Source organism: Rosa chinensis, chromosome 4 (genome assembly GCF_002994745.2).
Source record: "Rosa chinensis cultivar Old Blush chromosome 4, RchiOBHm-V2, whole genome shotgun sequence".
Classification (NCBI taxonomy): Eukaryota; Viridiplantae; Streptophyta; class Magnoliopsida; order Rosales; family Rosaceae; genus Rosa; species Rosa chinensis.
Genome location: NC_037091.1, coordinates 59,209,601 through 59,226,593, shown reverse-complemented (window position 1 = coordinate 59,226,593; position 16,993 = coordinate 59,209,601). Strand labels below are relative to the sequence as shown.

The 16,993-nt window shown below is 38.4% G+C and overlaps 2 protein-coding genes across 2 annotated transcripts; one reads left to right on the top strand and one right to left on the bottom strand.

Annotated features, from left to right (window-relative positions):
• Positions 1 to 950: 950 nt before the first annotated feature.
• LOC112196688 (shewanella-like protein phosphatase 2) lies at positions 951 to 2,462 on the bottom strand. The gene has a single exon (XM_024337105.2). It carries the CDS (start codon positions 2,375 to 2,377, stop codon positions 1,145 to 1,147), a length of 1,233 nt encoding a protein of 410 aa, XP_024192873.1. The 5' UTR covers positions 2,378 to 2,462; the 3' UTR covers positions 951 to 1,144.
• Positions 2,463 to 15,521: 13,059 nt separating this feature from the next.
• On the top strand, positions 15,522 to 16,993 carry LOC112197821 (AP2/ERF and B3 domain-containing transcription repressor RAV2). Its single transcript, XM_024338704.2, has one exon. It carries the CDS (start codon positions 15,676 to 15,678, stop codon positions 16,774 to 16,776), a length of 1,101 nt encoding a protein of 366 aa, XP_024194472.1. The 5' UTR covers positions 15,522 to 15,675; the 3' UTR covers positions 16,777 to 16,993.

The window sequence follows — 16,993 nt, the reverse complement described above, 5'->3', positions numbered from 1 at the left end:
AATACAGGAAGACACTAATTTTGATATCCCTAACACCAAAGAACTAAAATCAGCAACATCCCACTCACAAAAGTTCATTCTGAAAGTGAGATTCCACATAAAACCTGGAATAATTAGGAGGCTAAGGAAGACTAAGCACGATGATCCAAAGACGTAAAAGCTAGAAAACAGTAACTGAAAGGATGACCCCACAAGCCAATTATCTTCCCAAGAGTTAAAATCAGATAGCCCGGAGATATCTATGGGTTTCTACAAGCAACCTGGGAATCCCACCTATTAAGATGGCATCCCATACTTGCTATGGGTGACAGTAGCTGCTTATAGAGTTGAAAACATGACCAAAGCTCTTCCTTTGAAGTCCAAAAAATCCAGAGAATATGTTCCTATCCCAAAAACAGGGATCAACATCACAGCCAAGCCACAGATTCATGGTTTTGAAACCTTGCCTGTTTGCTTCCCATCAAAATACATTGACATGCCAGTAATACCTAAACTACGTAATTATAGAATGGTATAAATGGACAATGATAGAAAAACAATTTCAATCCAGCCCGGTCTCTCCTAAAATTCCAAATTCTCTCGATGCTGAATCCTTTATATATGGTTACTTGACCTCACTCTCATTAGTCAATATACACTCCACTCTATAGGCATCAGACCCTAAAGCACATGTCCCCCTCTGACCAACAGCAAATAGTTACAAGACACTAGTGAACAGAATCAACTCAAAAGAGAAAATGATCATGATGACAGTAATTCTGCAATAATTACCATTCTCAAATTAGATAACCATAAGAATCGTTATGGCAGTGAATCCTGATGATACAATGCCTAATCATCCAGCAGGTATCCTTGGTCAGTTTAAGACAAATGACTAGTAAGTATAATACAAGCTAGAGTCAGATTAAGAAACTTAACAAACAACAAGAACACTAAAAAACGAAGCATGATGATAAGAAAAAGTCGCAAAACACATAATCTTAGGAAAGTGAAGGTGCTAAAATGTTGAATGCTGACCCATGTAAAGTGAAAGTACTTATGTTTCATCCAATTCTAGTTTGAAAGGTTGATAAACAATGATTTACACTTGAAGAGTGCCAGCTGAATTAACTAGACTAATATGGTTAAGGATTTAAAAACGAAGTCAAGCCTTCACCTGCACTTGTCTTGGTCCCTGCTCCAAAAATCCAACCCCTTCCCTACTACTCCCAGCTTGAGCAGCAGGAGATTTGTACTTGCTCTGGTACAACGGATTGGACGTCAGGATCCTCAAACTGGAATTCCCATTGATCTCCAACACTTCAGGCAAGCCATCACCACAGCCCTTGGACATCCCCACGTCAATGCGAATAGCTGTCTCATCGCAAGCGCCATTAATCCCAAACTGCTGAATGGTATGACCCATGATCATCCTCTTAGCACCAGGAATAGTTTGGAGCACATGCTGCAGTGCCGAGCAGTCACACCTGTCGGCAAATTCATCAGAAAACTTCCTCAACCAGACCACAGAGTTCGCCCCACGGCAATACTCGGGTGCCAATCTGCCCTTCACCCCATGAACCCAGTCCCTCACCTCCTCATTCATCTTCTCCAGCCCATACGAAACGTGCTTGGCCAAAAGGCCGCCATGCACGAAAACCGAGTCCCCCACAACCAACACAGTCACATTCTTGGACAAGAACCGACCGGCGATGGGACCATCAGGCCTCAACGCGGCGATCCTGGCCCTAAAACCTTCCGTGAACTCTTTCTTGACATTTTTGAAACCCAGAGGCAGCCCCTCAAATGGGTCTCGAGGGTTTTCCAACCCTTTACAAAGCGCTTTCATTCTGCTCCCAACTCTGTACCAATCAGCCCAATTCAGAAACTCATCCAAACCCTCTCTCGTCACGTACCTGAAATCTCCCTCCACGTTCATAATCTCGTGGTTCCCGTGCATGGTGATCAACCTGCCGCCGCATCTGGCCGCCTCCCGTCTCAGCTTCTCCAGGAAATACAGGATTCTGATCTCGTCGCCGCCGCGGTCGAGCACGTCGCCCACCTGGACCACCGTGGCCGACCCTCCGACCCATTTGTCCGACTGATCGATCAGATTGGCGAGGCGCAGTGATTGCTTGGTCTTGTCGAGGTCGCCGTGGACATCGCCGATCGCGATCAGACGGTCCTGCGGTGGGTAGAAGGTTTGCAAGGGCGGCGGCGGCGGCGGAGTAGTAGTGGCGTCGGTGTAATTTTGGGCAAGTGGAATGGGGTTTTCGGGTAAGAGGAAATGTCCGCTGACCGTGAAGTCGACGAAGGTGTCGACGAAAGAGGTGAGGAGAGATGGAACGTCTTTGCATGACTCTGATGCTGAGCTCTTCTTCGCTTTCAGGTCTCCCATTCTCTCCTCTCTCTCTCTCTCTCTAACTCTCTCTGCAATGAAGGGCTGCACCAGTTTCAATTTTAATGGGATGGGATGCTTTTGAACAAGAAAATTGAGACTAGTAAACACTCGATTATTTCATTGATCAAGTCTATTTTTTTATTTTTTTTTATTTTTTTAACACAAGCCGGAAATTATAAACTAAAACTTCTAATGCAACCCGACCCTAAACCATGTTTGGCATGCGTTGCAAATTATTTGACATTTCATGGCTGTGTGAAGCTTCTTTCGTTTGATCTTCCCATGTTATAGAATTACTGTAGGTTTGTAAAGCGAGTAAAAATCTAATCATATATATGGTTCATTATACCAAAAACTAAAGATGAATATTACACGCTGTAGTAGTTCCTTACCAGTTTCAATTGTCACATTGCTAATGTTCTACCAAAGTTTCTACATGTTAGCTAATTGTTAATTTGGGCAATCCATAGACACGGTAGGGGGTTCTTTCTTCCCCCAACTCTCTGCATGCATAAAGCCAGAAAATGGAGTGAAGGAAACTCTCTGGACTGTCCTGCTTTCCGTGTGGTTCATTGGTTTAATTATTGTTAATTTTATGTGTTATCGATCACGTCACTGAACAACAACTTACTGGAAGGCCGAGTGCCAGAGCAGCTATATTCCATTGGAGTGCACGGCGGTGCTATTGAGTGTGTCATAGTTCAGTTTGATCTTCTTCATTGCACCATTTTGTTTTAATCTTGATAAAGCTGTGGGTTGTCGCTACTTGGTTGTATATATGGTTGATGTTCTGTATGACTGGCCAAACGAGGCCAACGTACGCTCACCTTCTCTGGCTTTGGGAGGTCAACATGAACACCACGTACGTACACCTCTTCGTTAAAAGAGGACTGAGCTGCAACCCTTGGTCTAGGAGTTACAAGATCTTTCCCTTGCTGGAGTTGTATATCTTGTTTAACCATTGAAGTGCTCTTTCTTTTCGACATCCCCTATGGGAACAAAGGTTTGGGCATCACTTGCCTGATTGTCCTTTGTTTTGGAAAAAAATGGAGGCTTATCTACGAAGGGAAAAATTGCATGCAGTAGGCATATCTTGTGATGTTATCTTCTGTTTGATGTTGTTGGTGCTGTACATACATAATCTGTGTCCGAAGGCGTAGGAATGATTAGGACCTCGGCTTTCCTCATGACTTAATGCGTTAGTATGATTTGCAGTGAGCAAAAATTTGCCAATAAACTTATTTTATTATTGATCATATCTGTATATATGTTTCTTTTCGGAATAAAAACCTTTATATAACCTCTTTCAAGCTTTTTCTTGTCTCTTTCAATTTACCATTACCGACCGGCCAATTTCTTGTAAGTTGAGAATCTATCATTTTCTTTTGGTCTCTTATTAGACAAGAATTGCAAGCAGATTAAAGACAAACAAACAGCTTTTCACTGGCTGCTATTTTCCCTCTCAAGATGTTTCATAGATGCACATATCCAGTCATTTTGCTTATTTGCCTATTCACAACTCAGTATAGCGCCATAGCGGCCTGATCAGTTTGGTTAAATTCTTGTCAACTGTGTGCAATTATATTGTTTGATGTGGATTATCAATTTTTGTTGGATCATCTAGTTGTAATGAATGTTAACTTGTCACTAGTTACGATTCTAGTTTTTGTAGACTTCTTCATACATCTGCAGTTTCAAACTAAACAGAAACAGCTTTTATGTAACGGGAATGAGGTTTTACAAGTTCCTGGATGAATCATTGAAATGTGAATTTATGAGCCTGTTCAGTTTGGTTGAACTCTTTTCCAAGGTCCTCCTCATTTCCAAGAAGAGATCGTTTATGGGGATAACCAATTTTTCTTCAATTATCTAGTATGGACTTTTAACCCATATCATTCAGCTTATTAGAGAAGCCAGCTAATCAGATTGTTGTCAAGTGTATAGGTAATGCTAGGCATTTTTGTCTAATTAGAACATGCATCAATTGACGGATCTTCCTTTTTTTCTTTTGAGATAAGGGCTCTTTTTTCAGCACTTGGTGCTAAGACAAACAGGTACCATAGACAGAAGTCCATAGCTGTTCTTAAAATGGAGAGCCAAAATGCCAAGGCTGATCTACAACCTTTACAAACTCCCCGAGGGAAGTGGATCGACATTGTTAACATTCATTCCACTTATCAAGAAGGTGGGCTTGATTGTGTTTGCACAAATTTCTCAATCAAGATAAACAACGGCACATTCTGCTCCTGAACTTGTTGGATTCATGGTTTTTGCATTTTTGAACAATTTGTTCGATCAGGCACAAGGTCCTCTGAAGCAGTAATCTGCACAAAGGCAATGCTTCTGAAATTTTTTTATCGACGAAAGAAATGCACAAGGCCCCAGCCATATTATACCAACAGTTTGCAGCCTTGATGCATATACTGATGTAAATTTATTGTTGAATGCATGGACTGCAACATACCAGCATTGTTTCAATGAATCCTTGTCCAAATTTTTTCCCCACATTATTCATTCAGTCAATCATGGATTAGTATTTACCTGAAATGTGTCTTTTTGTAGTGGATTTTTTGGCTTGTTATCAACATACCTTCTCCTGATTTCAGAATATATTTGTGAAGAATGCTTTTTGTTTTCTTTTCTACCATTTTGGTATACTGTGCTACTGTTATATCCACTTGCAAGTTACTCCATTAAAACCGATATGCAATGAGCTATCTCCTGGTTAATTTTCTTTTGGTAAATGAATGAATGAGCTAACCAAGGGGGCTGGGGCCAAGCCCAAAGTGCAAATAGAAACAGAAGCAATTTGTAGAAACTAATCAAGTAACCAGCAATGCAAAACAATCATCAAAGGGGAGATTGCAATCGAAGGCTTGAAACCGTTAGAGCAAAGACGACCTCGAACAGTATTCAAGACCAAACTGATAGTGACAATGGGGGGAGTTCACCTTTCCTCCATCTGTAGCTATAGTAAGAGGAAGTAGTTTTCACTACAGGCCTCACGGATTACATCATGCTTCACTCACTCCAAACGATCCCGGCCTTTGACCAAAAGAATTACAAACAAAAAAAGGGTCTAGGCCTAGGCAGATTAGGCTTGGGCCTATGGCCACCGACTCAATGAGCCTTAAGAATTTATGTATAGATATGGAGTCATATCTGTCCACAGATTATGTTAAAAGACTTTTATGAAAAAGTATATTGTTGCTCAACGAATTATATGTTGGCAAAATCTCTAATAGTAAAAGATGAAAAGATCGACAGTAGGCCTCCCGTGAAAAAATGATACATTTCTCCACAGTTTTCATCGGTTAAAATAAAAAGAAATTTGACACATCTTTAGCGTTATGGATTTGTTTGGCAAAAAATTCATAAATTCTAAGATTGTTCTCTCACTCAAAGAAAAGACTTTTTACTATGATATTGTAGAAACACACAACGGGCCGGGTCATATTTATGTGGGAAGAAAATTTATTTGTGGACAAATATCTCTTTGTATTAGGTGAAGAAACATCAACTTTTGTTTTTTTCTTTTGCTTAACGTGATAGAATTTTTCACTTTTGTTTGTAAAAATTAGAGGAGGCTTAGATTATCTCCCCATCATAATCCACAGTTTTATTGTATAGATGGTGACAGCTTAGATAGAAGATGAGTTCCCAAGGTGTGAGATTAATTAATTAATTAGCTGCCATGTTTAATACAATAATGCTAATTAGTTTGACAAAATTGCAAAAGTCAGTGGGTAGGAGCAGCACATAATGCTATTTGTTTGAATCAGAAGAAAACCAGACCCGGTCGCTGTGAAACAATTAGGACTATTAACAATCCGATTTCATAGACTTGTCCAACAAACCACATGATCTCATCTCTACAGCTCACCTTCCCTATCACGTTGCAAATTGCAGCGATATTTTACGATTTTTCAGCAGCAATGATATTTTAGAATGAAGGAATCTCTCATGGTTTCCCACATGATTTGTGACTAATTGTCAAAAACTAAATTAGTTAACTGCATAATAATCACCTGTACGTGACCTCTGATTCTTTTGAATGAGAATATGAGATCGATGATTAGACAATTAGCGTAACATAATCGCTCGCAGTTTGCAAATTAGGTCAAGATTAGTGACAGATTAATCGCACGTTGTCATGCATGAACCACCGTACCATGAGTCTCTTTCAGACTTTTAGTCTCTGTTTCTGGGGGTCTTGCTTCTGCTTCTGCTTCTGCAGAAGATCGAATATGAATGATCCATCTTCATCTGATCGAGCAACAGAGCAACCACTTAAAATAGTATTAGAGATGGAATTTGTACATCTATGGTACGTGATTAATTAACTTCTTAATTAAGCTTGATGCATGTAATTTTTCACGGCCTTCTGACTTTGTCAACTGGAATGATGAATCAAACCGAACAATGCCGAATTATGTGGTTTACAAGTGAGTACAATAACATTGAGGCTTTGACTTTGGACTAGGGCAAAATGAGACATGGAAACCATAGTTGACCTTTTGCTTTAATACAAACTACAAAGTGTACTGATAAGACTTTGAACCTCTGGATTTTAATAAAGAGTTGGGGAGTGATATTTCCACATCCAACCACTATTCTGCAGAAGAATCAGACCCTCTGAATCAGTATGCCCTTTTGATTTTTGACTATGAATTTGGACTTTTGATTCAGTAACATAAACAAACAAAAGTAAACGTACCTTGAGTAAAAATATGCACCACTAATCCAAAAGAAAATTAAGCAGGTTGCATGTAATGGATGTTGTTTCAATTTACGTACTACTATACACCCAATTGTACGTTATGACTTAGAGAAAATTCAATCCGTTTTAAACTTTTAATGGGTTGTGATCCATTATCTGAAAACATACCATGAGCTTCTTGTTGGAGAATGGAAAATAAATCGGACGAATTTTTCAAGAGCAACTAGATTCAAACTACATAAACCATATTAAACTAGGGTTCCAATCCCTCTCTCCTTTTACCCGGCGAATAGGTTTGTTGCATTTCTTTATTTCTTTATTTTTTTTATTTTAATTTGTCCAGCTAAGAAGCAGTTAAACAAAATGAACAAGTTTAAATTGATGTAACATGAAATCTATTAGTATTATCCAGTAATAAAGAATATATATTGAACCATATAGAATAAAAAAAACAAACCAACAGAGAATAACCAAGAATTTTGTGTACCAACTAATTAACAAGGTAAGAAAACACTACTAAAAAGCCTGTAGTATAATACCCCTGGTTTAATGTAATATAATGCTACTCTTAGATTAGGTTTTACCTAATCTTACATGAAACCCATCGCCACTTACATCACCCCCAGTTATTGACCCCTCAGATGCTCATAAGCCTCCTCTCCTCTAATTCTTTTATGATCAAAGGCTAATGTAACTTGCATGTTGACTACCAAAGCTAATATATATAGATAATTAATCATGTATAAAAAAATTAAAACTTCATACTCCAATGCCAGTTGTCACCATGCACATATCTCATTGAGTCATATCTGATCCAACTTCAATAAATAGTTGATTAGTCTCCTCTAATTACCGTGCTAATTGAATATGGACTCCTCCAATTAGTCTATGCTTATCACTAAGATGCTAAACTAAGAAATCACATAAATATTTTTCGTTGACTTGGTTGACCTCGTATTGTGCTATTTTCTGACGAACGATTATTTTTTCAATAATATGACCTCACCCACATAATTTGCCAAGTGTGAATTTGTTAATCTTATATAATTGGTAATAACAATATATCGGAAGGTGGCTAGTTGGCATTTGGCAAAGGCATGGGGCAGGGGGGATGACGTAGGTTTTGAGTAAGATAGATAAATGCTTATCTGCAACATAAGCAAACAAAACCACAAATCAATCTCATTGGGTCATTGCAAATTTGGTCCTATTTGGAAATGCTAGCCAACCACACCACCCAAGTGGCACATCCTAATTTGACTATTTTAAATATGCGTGCCATGTCGGCAACATAACTTCATAGTTCTTAACACGGACAATTTGTCAATACCATGGAAATCTATTTTGCAATTCCTTTCTTCATTAACAACGTCAAAGGACCCGCTATCCCTATTTAGTATCATTTTGGATTTTATGCTTGTGGTTCTAATTTTTCCGAAATTATTTTATATTTTTCGTCATGTAGAATATGTTGTTGAAGTTTTTATTAAATTACATAACGTGTAACATACGTAAATATAAATAAAATGACGGTTGAAAATGAAAACACAACTAGGATCCATCCACGTTTTCAAGTTTTGGATGGGAAATTAATGTGAAGAAGCTTTTGAAGAGTCAAAGTAAACTATATAACATGAAACAAACAACATTAATCAGTTGCACACCAAATAACGTTTGAAGAGGAAAATTGAGAGTAGTAGACACTCAATTATTTCATTGATTAAGTCAAATTAATGAGACCCCATATATACTGCCTGGATTCAATTAGTGGGTCAAGATCAAAACACTTGATGTACACTCTATCTAGAAGGGGCAGAATATTTGTAACCAAAAAAAAAAAGGGTCAGAATATTACACCCTAGTAGTGGTACTATTATAAAACCCAAGCTATTAGAGAGACCCATTTGATGAAAATGTGGCTAAGCTAGCTAATGTGAACTCGAGCATAGTGGAGCTGGACTGGCTAGGGGAACAGCCAATTGAAGTAAACAACAGTACTGTTCCTTATCTACTCAATGAGTAATATATGGACCCCTAATAAAGAAGACTTTGTGCTCTCAACCAATGGGAGTAGTTATGTGGCACACAGGGTCTTGTAGGACCAGTGGGAATTGGTTGGTATTGGTATTGTGGTCAATAAAAGCAACTTATAGACTTCTTGTACAACTACTACTTTACATCTAGTGGCTCAACTAGTAGTGATGGATGGAGAGATCATTATTGGTTGAGAGCTTCCAAACAATACCTGTTGCCCTAGTTGTATAATTTGGTTAAGATAATTTGGAGCTCCCATCCAAAACAGAAAGAAAGAAACATGAAGAGAATCTTCCATGATTTGATGAACAACAATCACACTCTAAGGTCTAGACTTGTAAAGCTTACTTTGACCCATTCAATTTCTTTCTCCCAGTAGTTTTTTAATTTATGCGCTGGACTTGTGGGTTGATTTCACCCATTGTTTGATTTTATGGGTCATCACTATTATTGTGACTGTGATACCAACCTCAATCATATTCCTCAATTCAAAAAGTTTGAAAAGTAATCCTTAATAATTTTGAAAATTATAGGTTCTAGAAAAAAGAATTAATGCATGCATATACATGTGCATGTTTATTGATAGCATACAAGGTGTAATTCACACTTTGCTTGTTACATTTTTACATGAATGTCATGAAGAAGTTTACCATATATCATTCTATGAGCCTAGATGATTTCAAGGGTTTATAGATCTTGCTTCCATATGCAAGCACTTACCAAAACCAAGGGATGTTCATGGACGAACTCGAGACACCATGCATTTGCCAAATCCTCACTCCAACTATTAAATAAGCAACGGAAATCATTACAATTGCTAGTCAAATTTAGGATTTAGAACTTGCTGAGAAATGACATTAAAACTACCTTTCTTAAACACGAGAACCCTGAAGAAAAGTCTAATTATATATCCCATAAGTGACCCTACATTTCATTAACTTGTAAACCTTGAAAAATATGACTAACTATATATTCACTAAGGTCTCGTTTGGTTCACGGAAAGGAAATTAATTCATTTGTCTTTCACATGGGAAGAAAAATGAAATTTCCTAACAATTTTAAATTCCGATGTTTGGTAACCTAAAGAAAGTTATCAGAAAAGTTGTTAAAAAACTTGTAAATAATATAATAAAATAATATATTGTGAGTAATAAATACAATGAATGAATGGTGGAAAGTGATTTCATTTGAGATTTGGAATGAACCACTTTCCCACTTATTTTTCATTCGTTCAGGAAATGATTTCCTTTCATTTTGCATCTCAAATACAAGAAATTAATAAATTTCATTTTCTGATTTGTGAACTAAACGCCGCTTAAGATTAATTAAAAAGATCGATGCATGATCGAGTAAGAAGTAGTAGAGTTGAGTGGGTGATACGATCACGTGGTTGGACCTGGAATGACGGTTCATTGTCCACATCAGTAGGAGAATCAAGCAGCGGTCAAGGATATCATAATATTACCCGCTCATGTTCACGTTCTAATTAATATTTTCATAATTAACATGAAACTAATTTCTTTGCGCGTGAACAGAAGAAGAAAAAGATGGAAGAAACAAGTTGGAAGATAAGAAGCGAACAACTAAATAATGCAAATAATAGCGTGTTGTTGACGCAGCAGAAAATTCCACCCAACCTAATTATAGGGCTAATAGAATTTAAATTACCAGTTTGGTTCATGATATATATTACTGTTTCTGTTTCTCACAATTAGGGCAAATTGCCATATAAAATAGACCACCCGTGGTCCAGCTGATCGAGATGAGCCGAGCTCATTCCACCGCGTGGGGCAACTGGTAGTGCACTTCACCTTGGTAAGGAAATACTTTTGAAGGTGTAGTTTGTCTGCTTATGATACCGACTTAATTGTTTGTATGTTCATATATCGTTTTTGTCTTTGAACATAGAACTTCACATAAAAGTTTGGCTTCATTTAGAAGAACCAACCTTTCGCTAGTTTTTCGTTCAAATTTTGCATGAAGATCTTAAAGTTTTTCAGCCATTGAACCCTATTGGCTTTAAGGGTATCGAATTTAGCATATTTCAAGATTAAGATGTGCATTTCGGTATAGTAACAATGTACCTTGATTTTTATTACGGGTTCAAATACAATTTTAAGAAATTCACGTAAGCAATTTGTCATCAAAACTTGACCAATGATAGAGACAAAAATAAGCTATAGGTTAACAGAAAGAATATGAGGATTTGCACTTATCCCGCTCATGCTTTTGATTGGAATGGGTATAACTTATCAAGAAGTCCTTTAACTTCTTTTGTTAAAGATGAAGATCCGAACGATTTATTGGATATTAAGATGAGAGTCACTTTTTTTTGCATGTGAAGATTGAACGGATTTGATAAAACAGAATCAAACGCCTAAACCTTTCCTCATTAACATTATCACTTGAATTCAATAATCAACAACAATATCTATCTTGATGCCTTAAATATCCTATATTTGTACCACCTAATTGATCACATGAATCTTTCCATGACCCAAAGAAATAGTTGATGACACAGATTCTTTTATCCATTTCCAACCTATCAAGACAAACATCTAATCACATTCCACAGTTTTCCTTTCCTATTTATTCTTTTAAAGAGCTACTACACATGATCAGATTCTTCACTTCTAAATAACATAAAGTTTGGCAAAGATACCCAAAAATTAAAATTAAAGTCAAGCTTGTAGGCGTTATAGTTCTTTTTTTTTTGTCAAAAAAAAAAATCTTGCGAAATATATATATTCTTAAGCTTATCTTCGTTTTTATATATATTTTGGGAACAAATGAATAAACTAACATGCATGTATATATCTTCCCCCAACGAGCATGATCCATATCAAAGATTCCCCCACAAATTTGTATTTCGTCATCGCTAACGTTAAAATTTACTTTCTCTCTTTTATATAAAGGGTTTGACATGGAACTTGTTGCAAGTGCGTTGGCGGCCGATGACGTGTCGTCTTCATCAACTTATTATAAAACCTCAGACAGAGCTGTATTAGAGGCTTATAAACTGCCACCATTAAACGTTGATATAGTACTCCTATTTAGATAATCGCAGAAGATGTGATTAGTCAGTTAATTACAAAACTATTAGCAACAGATAACACTCTGCTTTGGCATGCTTTTCATATTACTAGGCGGAGAACTAGGCACTAACCCAATTCGGATTAGTGACATGTGAAATAATCTTCGTCGTCACCACCGCCCACTATATATAGTAATTTTTGATTAATTAATCCCTAAACAGGATTATTTGAGATAAGGGTATGACACACAGTTGACAAGAAAGTGATTATTCTTTTAATGAATCTCTAATTTGTTTATTAAGACGACGGTGAAAAAGTTAAAGCACCTGAGTTGTGTCTTTATTAGTTTTTATTACACATATATACAATAGATCATGTTTTAAACTAAGGTGAAAATGATAGCTAAAGTTTATGCTAGCCACCTAAGAGATAACCATTAACCATGGTTATTTCAAAAATGGGGAAAGGCCAATGAGAGAGTTATAAACCCTAAAACCCACTTCAAAGAATTTGTTAATCAAGATTTGATGATGATTAAAGTGAGGAATTATTTTGTGGATATATATACCTTTGTGTCGTCAAATTAGGTTTTGCGGAGAGATTTAGACCAGTAAGAAGAGAGGTTGGTGGGGGGTCGAGCAAGTGATTCCAAAAAGATAACATTGTTAACCATAAACTTGATGGTCTAATAATTATGAGAACAGATCAAAGAAGGTATTACATAAAGTTGAAGATATGTGATGCACGTTTGTTACTATTTCTTTTTTGTACTTGGATTTATAATGCGCTTTAATCGTTGGATTTGATAGGTCATGACGTATATACAAAAACAATACTAATGTGGCAATCCGATGAATGATAATATGACCTGATCGTTTTGCAGATTTAATTTGATTATATTTCTTTTAGCTAATATTAATGGACATACAAAATCAAAATTTGTGTGATTTGTTGTCCATTTACCTGTTCCAATAACTTGACCACACACAGTCAATGTAAATCTTAAGGTCAATTGACTTTCAAATATGCATTTTTAATTTTTAAAACAATAAATATACTATTTATTAATTGTGTTACAAAGTTCATTATTCTTATTTACCATTATTATTAGTGTAACAATTGGCTAATGACATCACATACCATGTGTCAGTCTCTCTTAAAGGAGTCTACACCGTTTAGTGTCGTTGGATGAAACAGTTGTCAAATCACACTATTAGTTGTTTCGAGTCTATAATTTCATAATTATGATGGCATTTGATTTTTCAAGATACATTTGGTACAAAATCACTAGTGCTTTAAAAATATAAGTTACAATAAGTATAAAACTTAAAAACAAAGAGAACAAAGAGCAGGGCGAAACTAATTAACCTCATCTTAGAGTGACATTGGTCATAATCATAACTTTATTATTTTATAATCAAAAATAACAAATACGATCAACAACCAACAATCGTTTCCGCAAAGGAAATTTTTTTTTGCGCCGCTTCCTAGCCTCTACTAGATATCTCTAGAGAGTAGAGACTCTAGTACAAACAGGTGATGCAGTCCACCATGGCATATTCTATCATTTCTTGAGTTCCCACTTGTAAGGAGTGGCCTCAACACGAAGAAGAAAGATAGGGTTTCCGTTTGTACCGAAAAAAGAAAGATAGGGTTTCCGTATACGCTATACAAAATACCGTACGTACGTCCCCGTTTTTCCGAAAATCAAATATATATAAAAAAAAAACCCAAACCCCTAAAATTAAATATCAATTAATCCTTTATTACACGTAAACCCTAATCTCTGTCAAAGAAAAACCACAAAGTCTCCTTTACCCACCGTCTTCACCGCTCCTCGGTTTCGGTCTACTTGCATCCCCCGTGGGTCCCTTGAAGCAGACCGTGGACTCATCCGTACACAAAAAACCCCAAAAAATAAACAATACCAAGCTTTAAATATCCTAATTATTAGAGGACGAGTTCATCGCCGTCGGATTCCGCTGCTTCTGATCCGCAATCATAATCCGACGGCCGACGTCGCAGAGCTGTGTGCATGAACTTGTAATAGAACAAGGTAGGGGCTATGGTGCCCACTTGGAGGGAGAAATGTCAATGTTGGTTGCAAATAATGGATCTCCTTTTTTTATTTTTCTGTTTTTGGGGCCTTATTTGGAAATACTAAGTAAGGTTGAACCTGGCCAGGACAAGGCAGGAGAGCTGGGAAGGACGAATGAGGTGAAGCCAGGTAAGTGGAGAGAGGGGGGGGATTTCTTATTGGACGAGCTTAATTTATCCATCTCTGAGGAAAAATTGAATTCCAATGCCTATCCAATAACTCCATGTCCATATCCATCCTCTCCATTTAACTTTAGCCCCCACAACCCATCCTTGTGGAACTAACCCCTTCCTGAGGTCTGCGTCTCAAATCCTCAGTGTTTATCTACTTCGTAACTGGTCTACTAAAGCATACACCAATCATAGACTCGCTCACATTGCAAAATAAAGGAGTAGTTTCTATTTTTTGGTACATATACAAGTATACAACATTGCAATTTAGAACTAATTAGAAATTTCAATAAATTTTTAGTTCTGAAGCTGTCTGTGAGCATTTTTTTTTTTAATCTTATGAGTTAATTTTATATTACGAAATTTTCTTTGGACTTGTAAAATAACATCAAGATCGCTTATTTTTATATTTCGAAGTACTATTGAATTTTTAAGGCAAAACATGACTTTCTGATCGACACGTATTTGGTGACGTTGTACTTAAATTTTAGAAACTGATATTATAATGCTCCAAATCGAGCAACGAAACTCAGAAACCAAAAGCTCTCTTGAATTCGCTAATCTAACAATTTCCGACTTCAAATTTTCATACTCCGGAACACGGAGGTTTGGTTTGGTGATAGTAGAAATATGAATGAGAGGAGATGGAGGCCATGCTGGATGAAGGGACAAGTCAGCAGCAAAGTTTCAGGGGGGATGAACACAACAAAAACACGGTCCATACTCATGTGAACCCCATCATCAACTTGAGCGGGACCCAGCTCACCATACACAACCCACAACCCACACATACTATATGAGCCTAAACTCCCAAATTACCACTTGTATTTCTATTTGATTTACCTTCACATTGAGCGCAAGAACCCATGAACCTTCCTACCCCCTCACCATGCCCTCCAATCTCTGGGTTGACCCACCAGACCCACATCCCCCATATCTCCACTTAAATTATTTTTATTCATTTTCCTACAAATATTAATTATTTTTATTATTATTATTAAACCCCCCCTCAAACAAAAGCCAAATGAAAACCAAGGACCATGGCCACTTGGCCAGCACCTCCTATATATACTGAGTCTTCAAATCCCATTCCATCATAACAGAACACAGAACACATAAACGCACACTCTCTCTCTCTCTCTCTCCTCTCTCTATTGCCCACATCAATAGTCAATACCACCTTCTCTTATCCTCCTGCTCTTCTTCTTCTTCAGAAATTCAAATTGCAACTCAGAAACATGGATATAACAAGCAGCACAACAGATGAAAGCACAAGCAGTGAGCTCTCAATGTCAATTTCACCGCCTCCGAGACCAAACAACAAGCTCTCCTCTTCGCCGCCGCAGAGCCTCTGCCGCGTCGGCAGCGGCGCCAGCAGCGTCATTCTTGACTCCGAGAACGGAATCGAGGCCGAGTCCCGCAAGCTCCAGTCCTCCAAGTACAAAGGCGTGGTCCCCCAGCCCAACGGCCGCTGGGGCGCTCAGATTTACGAGAAGCACCAGCGCGTCTGGCTGGGCACCTTCAACGAGGAGGACGAGGCCGCCCGGGCATACGACGTCGCGGCCCAGCGCTTTCGTGGCCGCGACGCCGTAACTAACTTCAAACCCCTAGCAGAGTCTACCGACAACGACGACGACGAAATCGAGGCAGCTTTCCTCAACTCCCACTCCAAGTCCGAAATCGTCGACATGCTGAGGAAGCACACTTACAATGACGAGCTGGAGCAGAGCAAGCGCAACTTGGGATTCGACGCCAACGGCAAGCGGCGGCCACGGGGCGAGAGCGGCCCAATGGGCCCGGACAGGGCCGCTAAGGCGCGTGAACAGCTTTTCGAGAAAGCTGTCACGCCCAGCGACGTGGGCAAGCTGAACCGGCTGGTCATCCCCAAGCAACACGCCGAGAAGCACTTTCCGCTGCAGAACGGAAGCACGTGCAAGGGCGTGTTGCTAAACTTCGAGGACGTCGGCGGCAAAGTGTGGCGGTTCCGGTACTCCTACTGGAACAGCAGCCAGAGCTACGTGTTGACCAAAGGGTGGAGCCGCTTCGTGAAGGAGAAGAATCTCAAGGCCGGCGACATTGTGAGTTTCCAGAGGTCGACCGGGCCGGACAAGCAACTTTATATAGATTGGAAGGCACGGAGCACCGGACCGAACCCGGTTCAGTCCGGCCCGGTTCAGATGGTCCGGCTATTCGGGGTCAACATTTTCAAAATACCTGGGAGTGGCTCCCCTGGTGTGGACGCTCCTATTGGCTGCAATGCTTTGGGGAAGAGAATGAGGGAGATTGAATTGTTGGAATTAGAATTTAGCAAGAAACCAAGGATAATTGGAGCTTTGTAACATTTTTCTTCTTTTTTTTTTATAAATTTTTTGTAATTTTTTGTTCCTTAGTAGTTTGTGAAGGGGAAGGAGTTGGAGGACGGAGATGGGGAGGTGTAGTTGCAAGTTGCAAAAGGTGAAGTTGTATATTACATGACCATAAAAAAGCTGAAGAAAGCAAAAGCTTTCATTTGAAGTTTTTACAAAATTTTCTCCAAAGGAGGATTTTAACTGTCAA

Coding starts and splice junctions, on each gene's coding strand:
- LOC112196688 (XM_024337105.2), bottom strand. CDS start 2,377: ATGGGAGACCTGAAAGCGAAGAAGAGCTCAGCATCAGAGTCATGCAAA.
- LOC112197821 (XM_024338704.2), top strand. CDS start 15,676: ATGGATATAACAAGCAGCACAACAGATGAAAGCACAAGCAGTGAGCTC.